This window comes from Microcaecilia unicolor, chromosome 9 (assembly GCF_901765095.1).
Source record: "Microcaecilia unicolor chromosome 9, aMicUni1.1, whole genome shotgun sequence".
Lineage (NCBI taxonomy): Eukaryota > Metazoa > Chordata > Amphibia > Gymnophiona > Siphonopidae > Microcaecilia > Microcaecilia unicolor.
Window position 1 is genome coordinate 3,928,249 of NC_044039.1, and position 16,427 is coordinate 3,944,675.

Consider the following 16,427-nt stretch of genomic DNA (forward strand, 5'->3'; position numbering starts at 1 on the left):
GAGGGAAGGCTGTGGGGCCAACATGAGCAGTGTGTATTAGTTGCTGCTCGCTGCCGGTGAAAATCTTCTGCTTAAAAGGTATGCGGGGGAGGAGGGATGTTTGAGAGACCATATGGCATGCAGGCAAGAGAGGGAGAGACCAAATCACTCGTGGGAGAGGGCGGAGTTCTTCTGCCCACCCATGTTGGGCCCAGGCCCACCCAAAATTGGGTGCCTGGCTACGCCCCTGGTAACAGAGCTTCCTGATTTGTGCTGTGGTAACAGAATGCTACTCGATACGTTTTTAACTTACATTTGTCCAGGTTTCCTTTCCCACTGGTTGTCCTCTAGGAGACGACGGGGTGTCTTCTGTCTGATAATTCTTTTCATGGTCCTCGGGTTCCTCTACCCAGTTATTTAGGGATCGCTCCTGCTGGATGTCCAGATGCTGGGGGAAGTCATCTTCCTCGATAGAGATGATCCTTTGCAGATGATGGTTTGGAGAAAGTCCACCTTCCAGGTTACTGTCCGCTTCCGTTGGAGAGGCTGGAGCGCAGGAACCGTTTTCACCGATAGAATTATTCTTCTTTACCTTGCTGAAAACCTCATCATCTTCCGAAGACTGGCTAAAGATGGATCAGAAGACAGAATTTCTTACTTGGAACAGTAAAAAGTCTAGGCATGGATCTCGCACACCCGGGGGTACACTACAACCTTATTTTGAAAGGGAACTGCTGGTAGAATTTCCCTTTGAAAATCCCACTGGCACAGTGGCGCGTACAAGGTAGATGCAGAAGTATCCGGGGACTTCATGCCTGCACCGAAAGAGGTGCAAGAGATACACTGGAAAGTGAAATGCAAATATTGCAGGCATCTTCCGCCCCCTTCCATTTTTTTTTGCAAGGTAAAATCACATGATAGATTGTGTGTATGTGCAGGGGGGAGGGGGGCTGGGAGTTAAATCATCTAACTGCATTTTTACGAGGACAAACACATGTTTACTTGTGCAAAATGCTTTGATTACTGCATTCAGTAGGCTACAAGTTAACTACAAGCATATCAAAGTATTAACGCACTGAGAAAGCTCTCTGTCTGACCAATGTACAGCGGAGAAAGCTTTTCCAGCTATGCTGATCCCCACCTTCTGAGTTATCCTGAGGAAGAGATCTGTCTTGTGCACATGTGAACAGGCTGGACCTGGGATCAATCCCCATGTCCTGAGTCCGTCAAGCCCCTGTTCCTTTAAGCAGTGGGATCTGGCCATGTTCACTGCCTGTGTTCCCGCACGCAAACTGTTTCAAGTCCCTTTGTGTTTAACCTTCCCGGTTATTCACTTCAGTTTCTTTTATTGCATTGATAAAATCCCTACTAGACATAGTACAATGGTTTAAATAAAAATTATAGAGAACCTGACGTTCAAAGCAAGTTATTCATTCATCAGCGAGTGGTGAATACATAACTCCCTTAAGAGGAAAGTTATCAAGTGCAGTAAAAAGAGGGCTTTTATCACACCTTGATTTAGCACAAACGTCATCACCCTGCGGCCTCTCAGTACTGCAGGCTACTCATTCCCATGCTATCAAAATAATGCTCCGTGTGAACAACCCCACAAGCAACGCTGTTCTGAAGTCCCAGGAGCCCAATATTCCTGGCCTGAATCTTAAAGGGGCTGCATTGTGCCACCTGGAACCCCCAACCCCTCCATCACAACGTCCTCAAAATCATGCTGCCCTCCTGAATGCCCCCCCCTAAATAAAGCCTCACCCCTACCTGCCCCCCCCCCCACACACACACACAACCCCCTTCCTCCGGTAGACCCCACACAGGCCTACCTTCAAAGATCCCTGATGGAGTTGGGCAGAAGGAATCCTTAGTTGCTCCTGACCTTGCTGGCACCGGGTTTCAAAATGGCACCAGTGACCCCCCAGTGGTAGACTCAGGGTACTACATATTTTAAAAAGTGCTCATCTTGGCAGGAGCTTTACATGACAAATTAAGGGAGCCATTCTCCTTAATCCCTCAATGTTTATTTCCACCTCCACAACGAAAATAAAAATTGCAGCCTCACTACTTAATTTACAGCACTAACATGTGTAGATTTGTAAAATGGGATGGTTCCACGTAGAAGTGACGCCACTCGCATGTCAAAGTTGTAAAATCGCCACCTCCCCATAGCTGTGGGTTTCTTACTGCTCATTTTTTTTCACAAGTATATTTATAAATTGGCAGCCCCCCCCCCCCCCCCCCCCCCCCCCCCCCGTATGCCAATAAATACACAGGGACTCCTGCCATTCTTACTGGGTTTTTTTTCTTACAAAAAGTTTCCTGCTTGGCAGATTTTCTTTAAAATCCCTCTGGAACTTGACATGTCACTTTCATTCTCACTGATCTATGTAAAATGCAGCCTTGCATGTCCAGATTTTGTGTGTATGAAAAGGGTCTGACAGTGGGACAGGGCAAAAATAGTGCTCGTGGAGGGTAATTTGATCACAGGCCACCTAAATCATGAGGCCACCTAGCTGTCTATTTTGAGTCCAGTTCATACAGATACACTGAGAAGCATTACAGAAAGGACGGACACATTGGAAGTGAAACACTGAGGCTGAGACATCTCAAGGTCTGTTAGTATCTTAGAACAGGATCTGCTGATAAAGACCGTGTTCTAAAACACAAGCTGAAACGCACATCTGTCTGCTGTACATGCAGCAGAACATCCATTTTAGGAAAACCACATCTAAACCATGGACGGGGAAAACCAGACACATAACATGTTCATGTTTTGACACTCATGTGTCTAAACATTTTAGTCACATACATGTTTATTTGGAAAGTCAGGTCAGGAATTGTCTGCACGCCACAGCGCTGCTCCTGACCCACTGGAGTGGCCCAACATCCCTACTGCCTACACACACCACCCAAAGATGATGTTGAATGCCTTCTGCTTACCTTTTCATTGATGATTTTCTGTCGATGTAATTCCCAATGACGGAGCCCGACCTCTGATTCCGGAAGGAGTTTTTGCTGCTCGCCCTGGATTTCTATAAATCATAGTATTGTGTCTTTCAGGGGATAAATTCACAAACTGCATTTAAACATTCCTTTATTCCTGGGACTCAGCTCCCTGCCTCCCCACCCCCACCCCACCCATTCTCTGTACCAGGAATGAATCCCTAATTGCGCTCGAAGCCCTGTTTAGCATGCATTTGCATACTACTTGCGCTAAGAGCCCTCCAGTGCGTTGTTTCTGGCACTCGAGGGCTCTGATCATGGGTCGGCAGCAAACTCCGGCGCTAGTATGGCGTTAACAGCCTCTAGCGCCGGAGTTTGCTTTTGATCATGAGGGCCTTAGTGTATTAATGAGTCTTATAATATAGATTAGATCAGTGTTTCCCAAGTCCAGTCCTGAAGTACCCCTTGCCAGTCAGGTTTTCTGGATATCCACAATGAACATGCATGAGCTTGATTTGCATGCACTACCTCCATTATATGCAAATCTCTTTCACGCATATTCATTGTGGATATCCTGAAAGCCTGACTGGCAAGGGGTACTCCAGGACTGGGCTTGGGAAATACTGGATTAGACGATGCTACTCTACATAACCTCTTACTACGCAACGCAATCTGCATACCTGCAGACACCCATCATGCTCATCTCTCAGGTGTTTGTTCATTTCCCTGTGGAAGAAATTAAAAGGAAAATAAAACAATTTAAGTGGTGGAAAACCAAAGTTCAATGCAGATGTTACTTAGGCTTCTGACCCCTTTTGCGTTATTTTTCATGAAGGACTCGGTACTATACAAGGAAGAATAACTCTATTGAAATATGTGGTAATGGCCTTCTTCCATCCAAGCAGATCAGGGGATTCCCAAATTAGAACCCTGGAGGGCCCAACCCAGCCTAAGCAGATAATCCAAGGCAATGAACATAACTGGCTGATAACACAGGATGTTTCCTTGTGAAGTCTTTCCGTTGGGAACACACAAGTATCAGAGCATAAGGGATCAGAAAATAACTGTGAAGTGCACCATGTTACGAACTTGGCTTCGGTAGGTGACTTCCTTGCCAGGGTTCAACGTTCAATTTACAGTTCTGGATCTATCTCACACCTTTCTCAGTAGATCAAGGTGAGTTACATTAAGGGACACCAGCTATTTTCCTGCCCCTGGAGGGCTCACAATCTAAGCTCATACCTGAGGCAACGGAAAGGAGGGTTATGGGATTTGAACCCTGGATTCTCTGGCTCTCAGCTCTGCTGCTCTAGTAAGGTATTCCTCCTCCACTCTGTGTTTGTAGTAGAGGCCCAGAAAACCTTGCAATGAGACCTTGGGGGAGCAGTCCTTAGCAGGAGCGTAGCCAGACAACAGATTTTAGGTGGGCTTAGACAAGAAGTGGGTGGGCCCCAAGTGTTCTCCCTCCCCCCCCCCACCCCCACCAAAAAATATCTCAGCTGGTGGAAAAACACTTCTTTCCACCTTGGCAGTCTGCAGCAGGCATGTGCTGAAAACTTAGTATGTGCAGGTGCCGCTATCACGGAGAATAGCATTTTTGTTACCATCAGGGGGAAGTCTTCAGCTGGCAGAGCTTGAGATCGCCACCAGCTACCGCTAAATGTGGGCTACTGTTGGGTGGGCCTGAGCCCTAAGTGGGTGGACCCCGGCCCACCCAGGCCCACCTGTGGCTATGCCACTGGTCTTTAGTCTCCCCACCAATCCATTTCCCTGCCTGTCTCCCTTTCTTTCTGCCTCTCATCTTCACTTTTTCCCAGTCTGTTAATATTCTATTTACTGTCATAATTCTCCTTCCACGTACCTTCACTGACACTCTGATCCGTGTACCTCTATATAATAATTAGGGATTCAGATCCCAGAGGTCAAAGTTAATATATATAATAATTCTCCTTCCACGTATCTTCATCGACACCCTGATCTGTGTAGCTCTATATAATAATTAGGGATTCAGATCCCAGAGGTCAAAGTTAATGTAGATCATAATTCTTCTTCCATGTACCTTCACTGACACTCTGATCCGTGTAGCTCTATATAATAATTAAGGATTCAGATCCCAGAGGTCAAAGTTGATGTAGATCATAATTCTCCTTCCATGTACCTTCACTGACACTCTGATCCGTGTAGCTCTATATAATAATTAGGGATTCAGATCCCAGGTCAAAGTTAATGTAGATCATAATTCTTCTTCCATGTACCTTCACTGACACTCTGATCCGTGTAGCTCTATATAATAATTAGGGATTCAGATCCCAGAGGTCAAAGTTAATATATATAATAATTCTCCTTCCACGTATCTTCATCGACACCCTGATCTGTGTAGCTCTATATAATAATTAGGGATTCAGATCCCAGAGGTCAAAGTTAATGTAGATCATAATTCTTCTTCCATGTACCTTCACTGACACTCTGATCCGTGTAGCTCTATATAATAATTAGGGATTCAGATCCCAGAGGTCAAAGTTGATGTAGATCATAATTCTCCTTCCATGTACCTTCACTGACACTCTGATCCGTGTAGCTCTATATAATAATTAGGGATTCAGATCCCAGGTCAAAGTTAATGTAGATCATAATTCTTCTTCCATGTACCTTCACTGACACTCTGATCCGTGTAGCTCTATATAATAATTAGGGATTCAGATCCCAGAGGTCAAAGTTAATATATATAATAATTCTCCTTCCACGTATCTTCATCGACACCCTGATCTGTGTAGCTCTATATAATAATTAGGGATTCAGATCCCAGAGGTCAAAGTTAATGTAGATCATAATTCTTCTTCCATGTACCTTCACTGACACTCTGATCCGTGTAGCTCTATATAATAATTAGGGATTCAGATCCCAGAGGTCAAAGTTGATGTAGATCATAATTCTCCTTCCATGTACCTTCACTGACACTCTGATCCGTGTAGCTCTATATAATAATTAGGGATTCAGATCCCAGAGGTCAAAGTTAATGTAGATCATAATTCTCCTTCCATGTACCTTCACTGACACCCTGATCCATGTACCTCTAGGTAATAATTTAAAGGTAGGGACTGGGTGTTCAGTCTATTATGCATGAGATCCATAAAATGAAGCTTAATTTTCCATCATTGAAAGGCGTTAGAAATAAGAGGCAGGTTGAACTGTCTTTTCCTTATCAAGAGGTTTAAGCCTTGGAACTGTCTTCCGAGGCCAAGCAGAGAATTACCTTCTTATTCCCTTTTTCGGAAATTTATTAAGGCATATTTGTATCCAAAATTGCATTGATTTGTTAACTGTGTCTCGTAATTCCCTCTACTGTTCAGGTTTTTCTCTTTTGTAATATACTTAGAATCTTTTAAAAAATATGCAGAATACGAGACTATTGATGGGATGGTATCAATATTCAGCCCTGAACCGTGTAACATAACCTGATAAACTGAGCTGCATACAAAGCAGTCCTCTCTTATGTGGCTCTTCATATGCAGTTAAGGGCTGAATATTGCACTTAACCACCTACGTTTTAATGGCCAGTATATAACTGAATTTTCAATGCTGGTGCCTGGACATAGCCAGCATTGAATATCCTGGAATACAGCTGGTGGCAGATGTAAAAACACTGACCGCTGCTCCACACTGACAAAGTACTACTATCCTGATCCCATTAAAGGCATCTCAAAATCCCACCATGTATGAGCACCAGAACTAACACTGCAGGCTTGAAATACAGTCCTACTATATAGATCTAATGTAATCTGTGAATATTAAAATAATCACTCAGGAGCCGATTCAGACCGGGGGAGGGAGTCTGGCCAACTCCTGCAGCCAGCCCGGATGTTCAATGCCGGGCCATTTCTGGTGATCGGCATTGAATATCCGGTTTATTTTTAGCCAGTTTAAATTTAACTGGCTACGTCAATATTCAAAGATAGGCGAGATAGGCGGTTAACTTTAAATTGGCTGAAGATATACCAGCTATTTAAGCAGCTTGATATGACTGCTTATAATGGCCAGATACAGTGGCGTAGCCACAGGTGGGCCTGGGTGGGCCGGGGCCCACCCATTTAGGGCTCAGGCCCACCCATCAGTAGCACATGTTTAGCAGTAGCTGGTGGGGATCCCAAGCTCCACCAGCTGAAGACTTCCCCCTGATGGTAATGAAAACACTACTCTCCATGATACCGGCACCTGCGCATGCTCAGTTTTCAGCGTACGCCTGCTGCAGACGGCCAAGGTGGAAAGAAGTGTTTTCCCACCAGCTGAGATATTTTTTTCGTGGTGGTGGGGGAGGGAGAACACTTGGTGCCCACCCACTTCTTGCCCAGGCCCACCCAAAATCTGTTGTCTGGCTACGCTCCTGGCCAGATATGAATTGGCTATTCAGGGATAACTGGTTATGGTGTGCGATATGGCCGGCTATGCCCCGCTGAATATTGCCAGATAGGGGCCAGTTGCCGTTCTTGGCCAGTTAAATGGTTTTGAATATGGGGGGGGGGGGGGGAGTGGTCAAGATTTCCATGTTTCTATTCATGCAAAATCCCTTGACATCTACCTTAGAAGATTCAGCTGTTTCTGCAGCATGGTCTTCTCTCGCTGTGAGCTTTCAGTCACTCTGTAAACTTCCCTGTGAAAGGAGAGAGAAAAATCTAAAAATGTATTTTCTACTCTGATATTTTCCTTTGCAACTACAGATGAAGGCTCATACCAGAGGGAGAGACTGCATGATTTATGTGATAGAAAAAGCAATGTCATTATGCACATACTCTGTGGGAATAATTTTCAAAATTTCACTGTAAAAAGCCTTGAAATTGTCTCTCACACTGCCCATAAGAGACACATTTTAGTTATGAAGAAATCACGATGCCATCCTTTTTACATTCAGTGAGCATTTTTAGGAAAATCGCTACTTCAAAGAAGTGCCTGGACCTAGCTGACTGAGCCCCACAACTTGCTGCTGAGCCCCACAACTGCTGCAGCCGAGGTCCCCCCCATGGGACCCAGCTGATGTCTCTATTTGACCAGTGCTGGGATATTGCTGGCACACTCTCCCCTCTTGCTGATTTATTTTATTTATTTAGATTTTGCTCACACCTTTTTCAGTAGTAGTTCAATGTGAGTTACATTCAGGTACACTGGATATTTCTCTGTCCCAGGAAGGCTCACAATCTAAGTTTGTACCTGAGGCAATGGAGGGTTAAGTGACTTGCCCAAGATCACAAGAAGCAGCAGTGGGATTTGAACCGGCCACCTCTAGATGGCGAGACCAGTGTTCTAACCACTAGGCCACTCCTCCAGGGGAGCCCTTTACCTGTAGGGTCATGGGATAGCAGGAAATGTCCTACTGTGGATTAAAAACTGGTTGAAGGATAGGAAACAGAGAGTGGGGTTAAATGGGCAGTATTCACAATGGAGAAGGGTAGTTAGTGGGGTTCCTCAGGGGTCTGTGCTAGGACCGCTGCTTTTTAATATATTTATAAATGATTTAGAGATGGGAGTAACTAGCGAGGTAATTAAATTTGCTGATGACACAAAGTTATTCAAAGTCGTTAACTCGTGACAGGATTGTGAAAAATTACAGAAGGACCTTACGAGACTGGGAGACTGGGCGGCTAAATGGCAGATGACGTTTAATGTGAGCAAGCGCAAGGTGATGCATGTGGGAAAAAAGAACCCGAATTATAGCTACGTCATGCAAGGTTCCACGTTAGGAGTTACTGACCAAGAAAGGGATCTGGGTGTCGTCGTCGATAATACACTGAAACCTTCTGCTCAGTGTGCTGCTGCGGCTAGGAAAGTGAATAGAATGTTGGGTATTATTAGGAAAGGTATGGAAAACAGGTGTGAGGATGTTATAATGCCGTGGTATCGCTCCATGGTGCGACCGCACCTTGAGTATTGTGTTCAATTCTGGTCGCCGCATCTCAAGAAAGATATAGTAGAATTGGAAAAGGTGCAGCGAAGGCCGACTAAAATGATAGCGGGGATGGGACGACATCCCTATGAAGAAAGACTAAGGAGGTAGGGCTTTTCAGTTTGGAGAAGAGACGGCTGAGGGGAGACATGATAGAGGTATATAAAATAATGGTTGGAGTGGAACAGGTGGAAGTGAAGTGTCTGTTCATGCTTTCCAAAAATACTAGGACTAGGGGGCATGCGATGAAACTACAGTGTAGTAAATTTAAAACAAATCGGAGAAAATGTTTCTTCACCCAACGCATAATTAAACTCTGGAATTCATTGCCAGAGAACATGGTGAAGGCGGTTAGCTTGACAGAGTTTAAAAAGGGGTTAGACGGTTTCCTAAAGAACAAGTCCATAAACCACTACTAAATGGACTTGGGAAAAATCCACAATTCCAGGAATAACATGTATAGAATGTTTGTACGTTTGGGAAGCTCGCCAGGTGCCCTTGGCCTGGATTGGCCGCTGTCGTAGACAGGATGCTGGGCTCGATGGACCTTTGGTCTTTTCCCAGTGTGGCATTACTTATGTATGTAAATGTGGCAATGCTTTTAAAATAGAGACCAGAGAATGATAAAAAAAAACTTTCATTGGATTAATCACTGAGATAACATATCTGAAGATTATGAACCACACAGTGTTATCTCATGTGTAGTTAGATAACAGTGGCATCTACTTTGTTCACTGAGCTCTTATTCTGTACATTTGTGCTATACTGCCCCTCTGTGGCACCCAAGTGTATTTACTGCTTCCCTCCAGCATCTGATTACATCAGTTGATCCAGAGAGCCTTGAGGTCTGTAACCCTTGATCCAACAGATCAAGAAGTGGTATTTATGCTTAATTCCCCTTCCTCCTATTGGATATACCTTCCATCTATTTCCTGACTCAGGATTTCCAACATCACTTTGAGTCTAACTTGTTTGTTAACACAACAACACGAATAACTAACCCAGGACAAAACTCCTCCTTCTCATTAAATTGAGAATGAAATGCAGACTAACATGCGTTGCGTTACAACCGTTTCTTTTCCTAATTCTACTAATTAGTTGCAACTGATGACTTTTTCTAATCTGTTTAGGATCCATGTCCTGTCCACTAAAAGATCTTACAATAGGACGGTTGATTAGACATTTTTCTCTGGGATTATTTTTTAGGTCACGAAGGCCCTTCTAGCTTCACAAGTATTTCTATTAAGGCATGAAATCAAAGCGACCCCAAAGATTTCATTCCAGGAAAAGCACTCAGCGAGTAATCGAAAGCCACACAAAGCACTTTCAGTTTACCATTATAAAGCAGCTTTTCCTAATGTCGTATTCTTGCCGGCTGCTCCCGCTGCTTTGCTGTTTCCCGTGTTGCAGTGCCCGTATGGAACATCAAAACAAAATCAAGAAAAACGATCCTTAAAATGTAACGCGTGGACTTTCTTTAGCCTATTGTGTGGCGGTAAGACAGATACAGAAAAGAAAAGTGAAAAGAATAAAAGGTGAATTGGAGAGAATAAGCGAAGCACTAGAGAAAAACCTTTTATCGTTCGCTGGGGCTACAAACAGGGCTGCGGTTTCAAGGCTTAAAAATGCTCAGAGGACCTGGTTGTAAAATGTTTTCAGGTGACTGTTGGGCTCTAGGGCTGCTTAAATTATCCATTGAACCTGGAGAGTGTGCCAAACGCAACTCCTGAAAGCCACCTTGAACGTTACTTGGAAAGGTGGACACAAATCTAAAAATTAATCATTGTTAATATCATTACAATATTCCCCTGTACTGTAGCTAAATGTAGCCTGCTTGTAATCCCTAACATTACTGTATACAATCCTTACATTGATTTTAATCCATTCAAATCTTCTGAATTGATCGTATATTCTTTACTTACATTGTAAACTATGGGGCCTGGGCCCCCGCAGATTTCACCCTGGCCCCCCTACCGCCGTCAACCCTCCCCTCCGTCGCTTACTTTTGCTGGCGGGGGACCCCAACCCCCGCCAGCCGAGATCCGCTTCCTCCTCTGAGTCCTACCTTTAAAAATATTTCTTCAGCTGGCGGGGGACTCCAACCCCCGCCAGCCGACCCGAGATCTTCTTTAACTTTCTTCTATCTTCGTCCTCCGCGCTGGCCGACGTGTTGCTGCTGTTGTGCAAAGCTGAAATCCAGTTTCGGAGTCTGACTGACATCACCCGAAACTGGATTTCAGCTTTTTACAACAGCAGCAACACGTCGGCCACGCGGAGGACGAAGATAGAAGAAAGTTAAAGAAGATCTCGTGTCGGCTGGCGGGGGTTGGAGTCCCCCGCCAGCTGAAGAAATATTTTTAAAGGTAGGACTCGGAGGAGGAAGCGGATCTCAGCTGGCGGGGGTTGGGGTCCCCCGCCAGCAAAAGTAAGCGACGGCGGGGAGGGAGGGTTGGCAGCGGGAAGGGAGGGGGTGTCCGGCAATGGCGGGGAGGGGGGGCGGCGGGGGGAGGGCTAAAATGTGCCCCCTCCCTCTGGCTCTGGCCCCCCCTACCGCAGGAGTCCAGATACGCCCCTGATTAAAACAGTACAAACAGTAATGGAATTAGCACATTCTAAATGCTAAGAAGCTCAAGGGTTTCATTTACAGCATATCAAGCATTAGTTAAAAAAAAGCCTCCATGTTGTTTCACTTTGTTTTATATTTATCTATTTAGGAATTTGATAATACTGCTATTTGAACAACACTCTCAGCGCTGTGGTTTTCAAACAGACCAACAACAAAAGTCTGCCATAAAGACAAAAAGGCGAAAGGCTGGAAAGAACAGAAGAAGAATTTCATACAAGAAAACAAAACAATCTAGAGAACAGAGAACTGTAGGGGAGGGAAGAGGTTTCCTTTACTAGGTTTGGGATTTCACTCCTTTTTTGAATTTTTGGAAGGAGTTTTCCATAAGGATATCAAAGGGGAGAGAACTGGATTGTGTCAGGGCTGGGAAAGAGAAGGGTGGTCTGCGGCTAGAATCCGTGGATGGAGGAATTGCAAGAAGGTTCCTCCACGAGATGAATTCAGAGAACAGGAAAGACAATGAGAGGGAACTTGAGTTCAGACAGAAAGGCCGTTGGGTCAGAGTTTTAATTTGATACAGCAGGAAATCAGAAACCAACGGATGCTGGAATAGTGGAGGAACAACATGGACAGTGTTTCACCTTATAAGGGAGCTTCACCGCAGGGTCCTACAAACATTGAAATCACTCAGTCTGTAAAGATGGAGTTATAATAATTAAGTTAGTTGAAACCAAAAGTAACATCTGTACAACTTTCCTGTCAAGAAAGGGAGTAAGAGACTTGACCATCCTGAGCGAACAGAAGGATTTTTTAACTTCTGCTGACATTTGAGTGAACATCACAGTGGAGAATTTTTCAGCCCGGATTTGTAGCTTTCCATGGACAGCTCCTAAGTGGACCATCTCTGGTTTATTCCACCTTCTACCGCTCACAAGAACACTCAAAGTGCTCCTCTTTTAACTCTCTCCCCACTGAACCTGGAAACAGAATGGGTGCTTGCCAGGTACTTGTGACCTGGACTGGCCACTGTTGGAAACAGGATGCTGGGCTTGATGGACCTTTGGTCTGTCCCAGTATGGCAACACTCATGCGTACAGATACCAGCAAACATTGGTTGTGATTTTTGAAGTCCAGCTAGAAGAAGACCAACGTATTTTCTGACTCAGCACTTTCCTCCTTGTACTTTCAGCTCAGATCTGGAGCAATGAGCCTTCATTTGTTACTATATTTCTTCCCCCCCTCCTCCCAATTTTTCATGTCCCCACCCCAACATATCCAGTCTACTGATTGCAGTGACAGTTCTCAGCGTAGGCCATGTGCCGGAAGCCTGCGATCATTGTGCCGACTCTTGTCACAAGAAGCTAATTTTAGAAGAGTAGATTCTAACATTGACCTGCCAGTTCTAGGCACAAATGCTTAAAATGCTAATATATCTGTACAGGGCCACCGAGAGACTAGGCCGGGCCTGGGGCAAGGCCGTCCTACCTACGTCCCCCCCCCCCCCCCCCGCGCTACCGTCACCCGCCACTGCTGCCCCCCGTCGCTCCCCCCGCTGCTGTAATCCGCAGTCTCACCTGCCTGCCTCCATGGCTCCGGGCCCCCTTCATTCAAAGCGGCAGTCGCAGATCGCCTCTCTTCTGTCCTTCCCTCCCTGTGTCCCGCCCTCGTCTGATGTAACTTCCGGTTTCCGTGAGGGCGGGACACAGGGAGGGAAGGAAAGAAGAGAGGCGATCTGCGACTGCCGCTTTGAATGAAGGGGGCCCGGAGCCGTGGAAGCAGGCAGGTGAGACCGGGGACTGCAGCGCCGGCGGCCTGACCCCGGCGCCGGGCCCCCCTTGGAGGCCCGGGCCCAGAGAATTTTGCCCCCCTGCCCCCCCCCCTCTCGGCGGCCCTGTATCTACATATGTACATAGACGCCAATGTACCGCTTATGCACTATTCTGTAACTGCAAACATATCCATGACAGTGCGCGGTTTGCAGGTGGGCACAAGCATAGACTGTTTGCCAAAGCATGGGCAAGGCACATATTTACATGCATAACTTACAGAATACTGGAACTCAGACACGAACATTTACAACTGCTCTATGGCTGGCCTAAGGGCTCATGCCAAGGTACGGACATGCATATATATCCTGTTAAGCTAGTATTCTATACAGGAATATAGGCACCTACTTTCCTCTATAGAATATGTGTCAGTCTGGCTGCCTACACATAGGCATAGAATTAGCCCCTAGGTGGCACTGTTTCGAAATGTCCATGACTTCCTTCCCCAGGAGCTGTGAATGCTGCCCCCACATCATCTCCAATTCAGTCAACTCAAGCAGTGGAAGGCCTAAGCGGAGACTGAACTGGGGGCCTTCGGGATGGCAGTGAATAGCGCTTGCCACCGGAGCCACTGGCTGACACACACACAAATTTTTAATCTCTCGTTTTGAAGTCTAGCTGCACACTATTTCAAGATCATATAAGAAAGCTCTCAAGTCATGGTAGGTGGGTCGTTCAGAAGGCTCTGAAATCGCTGCCTGCCATGAGCAACTCACATCTCCCTGGCCTCGTGCAGCTGAGAAGCCTCTTCTTGAAGCACGCGGAGTTGCTGCTGAGCAGTGAGAAGCTCCTGGGAGGTTCTGTCCAGGTCTCTTCTCATCTCACTGTTTCGCATTTTCAGTTTCTCATTCTCTACTTTCGTCTCCTGTTTGTCATTGCTGAGCTCCATGCACTGTTTTTCTACCTGGAAAAGGAGAGAGGGGAAGGGTCACAAGCATGATCGTCTCCTATTTGGCCCTAAGGGTAGCTGAGGTTTCATATAGTCAACCAACATGAACACAATCGGTGCACAGGGCTGGACCTTAAGGGATGTGCAAACAGCATCCTAAAGACACAGCCCCGCCTAGCAAACAGAACTCTGCACCAGTCACTTGCAGCTGAAACACTCATTTGTTTGTAAAACCTTTGCTTCCAAGCATCTATGTGAACTATGAGCAAGGCAGGATTAAAGCATAGGCAAACCAGGCATGTGCCTAGGGCCCAAAGGTTTGGGAGAGACCCTATGAGATAACTAAAGCTATCACTACTCACATAGGTCTGTCTATTCTAGAGAATGACACGGGGATGGGGAACAGCAGTAACTGCGGGGATGGGGATGGGGACAGAGCTCTCAGGGATTGGGGGGACATATCCCATTGGGACGGGGAGGGGACGGGGACAGATCCCACGGGGACAAGGTGGGGGTGGGGACAAAGCCAACAGGGACAGGGACAAACTTTGTCCCCGTGTCATTTTCTAGTTGGAAGGGTAGAGGGTGGTGGTGGGAAGGAGAGTTATTATAGCTACTCATTGTTATTATTGTTTTCTATTTGTAATTTATACACAACAGTACACCGAGAGAAATCTAGTACCTGTCATATTGTGCAATTTCATTGTACCCAAATTAATCAAAGCTATGCATATTACATTATGGTAGAAAGGACCCCATTGAAAGAACCCTGGAATGAAGGAGGAACCCTAAGGAGCAGGAGTTCCCCATTCAAAGAACCAGGAATGGAGGGAGAACCCTATGGAACCGGAGTTCCCAATTCAAAGAACCCAGGAACGGAGCTGGGGAACCCTGAGGAGTAGGAGTTCTCAATGCAAAGAACTCAGGAACTGAGGAGGAACCCTCAGACGCAGGAGTTCCTCATTCAAAGAACCCTGGAATGAAGGGGGAAACCTTAAGGTGCAGGAGTTCCCAATTCAAAGAACCCAAGAATAGAGGGTGAATCCTATGGAGTAAGTGTTCCTCATTCAAAGAACCCAGGAATGGAGGGGGAACCCTAAGGAGCAGGAGTTCCCCATTCAAAGAACCCAGGAATGGAGCTGGGGAACCCTGAGGAGTAGGAGTTCCCAATGCAAAGAACTCAGGAACTGAGGAGGAACCCTCAGACGCAGGAGTTCCTCATTCAAAGAACCCTGGAATGAAGGGGGAAACCTTAAGGTGCAGGAGTTCCCAATTCAAAGAACCCAAGAATAGAGGGTGAATCCTATGGAGTAAGGGTTCCTCATTCAAAGAACCCAGGAATGGAGGGGGAACCCTACGGAGCAGGAGTTCCCCATTCAAAGAACCCAGGAACGGAGTTGGGGAACCCTGAGGAGTAGGAGTTCCCATTGCAAAGAACTCAGGAACTGAGGAGGAACCCTCAGACGCAGGAGTTCCTCATTCAAAGAACCCAAGAATAGAGGGGGAGCCCTAAGGTTTTCCTCAAATAGTTTTCTTTGAATTTAGGAGCCAGCACCCTCAACTGCAGACACAGAAGTTGAAAAGCACAGTGAGAAAGGGGGGGGGGGGGGGGGGGAGAGATCCTTTCTAAGGTCTATCACTGCTCCTTCAGGGCCTGATCTATTAAGATCGTTTTCCCCATTCTGTGTCGAAGGAGAAAGCAGCTTAGTAAATCTGGCACCTTTGCCTCTGTCAGAAATGCACAGCCAGCAGCTCCCCTCCTTGTTCATGCCCCCCAACCCGTTGTTTACCCACTTTCTCATTCAACCATCCTCTTATTACCCAGTCTCGTTCATTTCTCTCTTCCCCTCCAATCCTCCCTCCCTCCCTTTCTTATCCCATAATCTCCATTTTCCACCAATCAGCTATTGCCCCACTAACACACACTGGGAACCAATCACTAGGGCTAAGAAGGGGCTCTGTGAGATAATGAGGGGTGAAATATTTAGACTAATGTTTACTGCTTCTGTTCAACAACAAGACAATAGACGTTTGGACTGCATGAGAATGTTCCAGACATGCAATGACAATTATGCTAACAAAAAGAAAAAGCACCCACGTTGTGGAATGAAACTTAATATTTCAGTAGCCAATTGACTTACAGACATGTAAATTTTAATGGCAATAGCAATTTAACACATTAGATTAAGGAACAAAATCACTAAGGGGCGGGGGGGGGGGGGGAATTATCAACACAGGCTACTGTTATGATGTGTTATTTTACCACCAACTCGAGCTATTTTA

At 45.9% G+C, this 16,427-nt stretch overlaps 1 protein-coding gene across 3 annotated transcripts in view; it reads right to left on the minus strand.

The window, feature by feature from the left end:
• The window catches only part of CRACR2A (calcium release activated channel regulator 2A), an 80,235-nt gene that overhangs the window by 21,339 nt on the left and 42,469 nt on the right, over positions 1 to 16,427 (minus strand). For all 3 annotated transcript variants that reach the window (XM_030214178.1, XM_030214180.1, XM_030214179.1), the window contains 5 exons: positions 13,972 to 14,159; positions 7,505 to 7,576; positions 3,609 to 3,654; positions 2,926 to 3,017; positions 293 to 605 (listed from right to left, as the gene is read on the minus strand). In XM_030214178.1, coding sequence (XP_030070038.1) covers positions 293 to 605; positions 2,926 to 3,017; positions 3,609 to 3,654; positions 7,505 to 7,576; positions 13,972 to 14,159 — 711 coding nt within the window. The remainder of the gene's footprint in view (positions 1 to 292; positions 606 to 2,925; positions 3,018 to 3,608; positions 3,655 to 7,504; positions 7,577 to 13,971; positions 14,160 to 16,427) is intronic.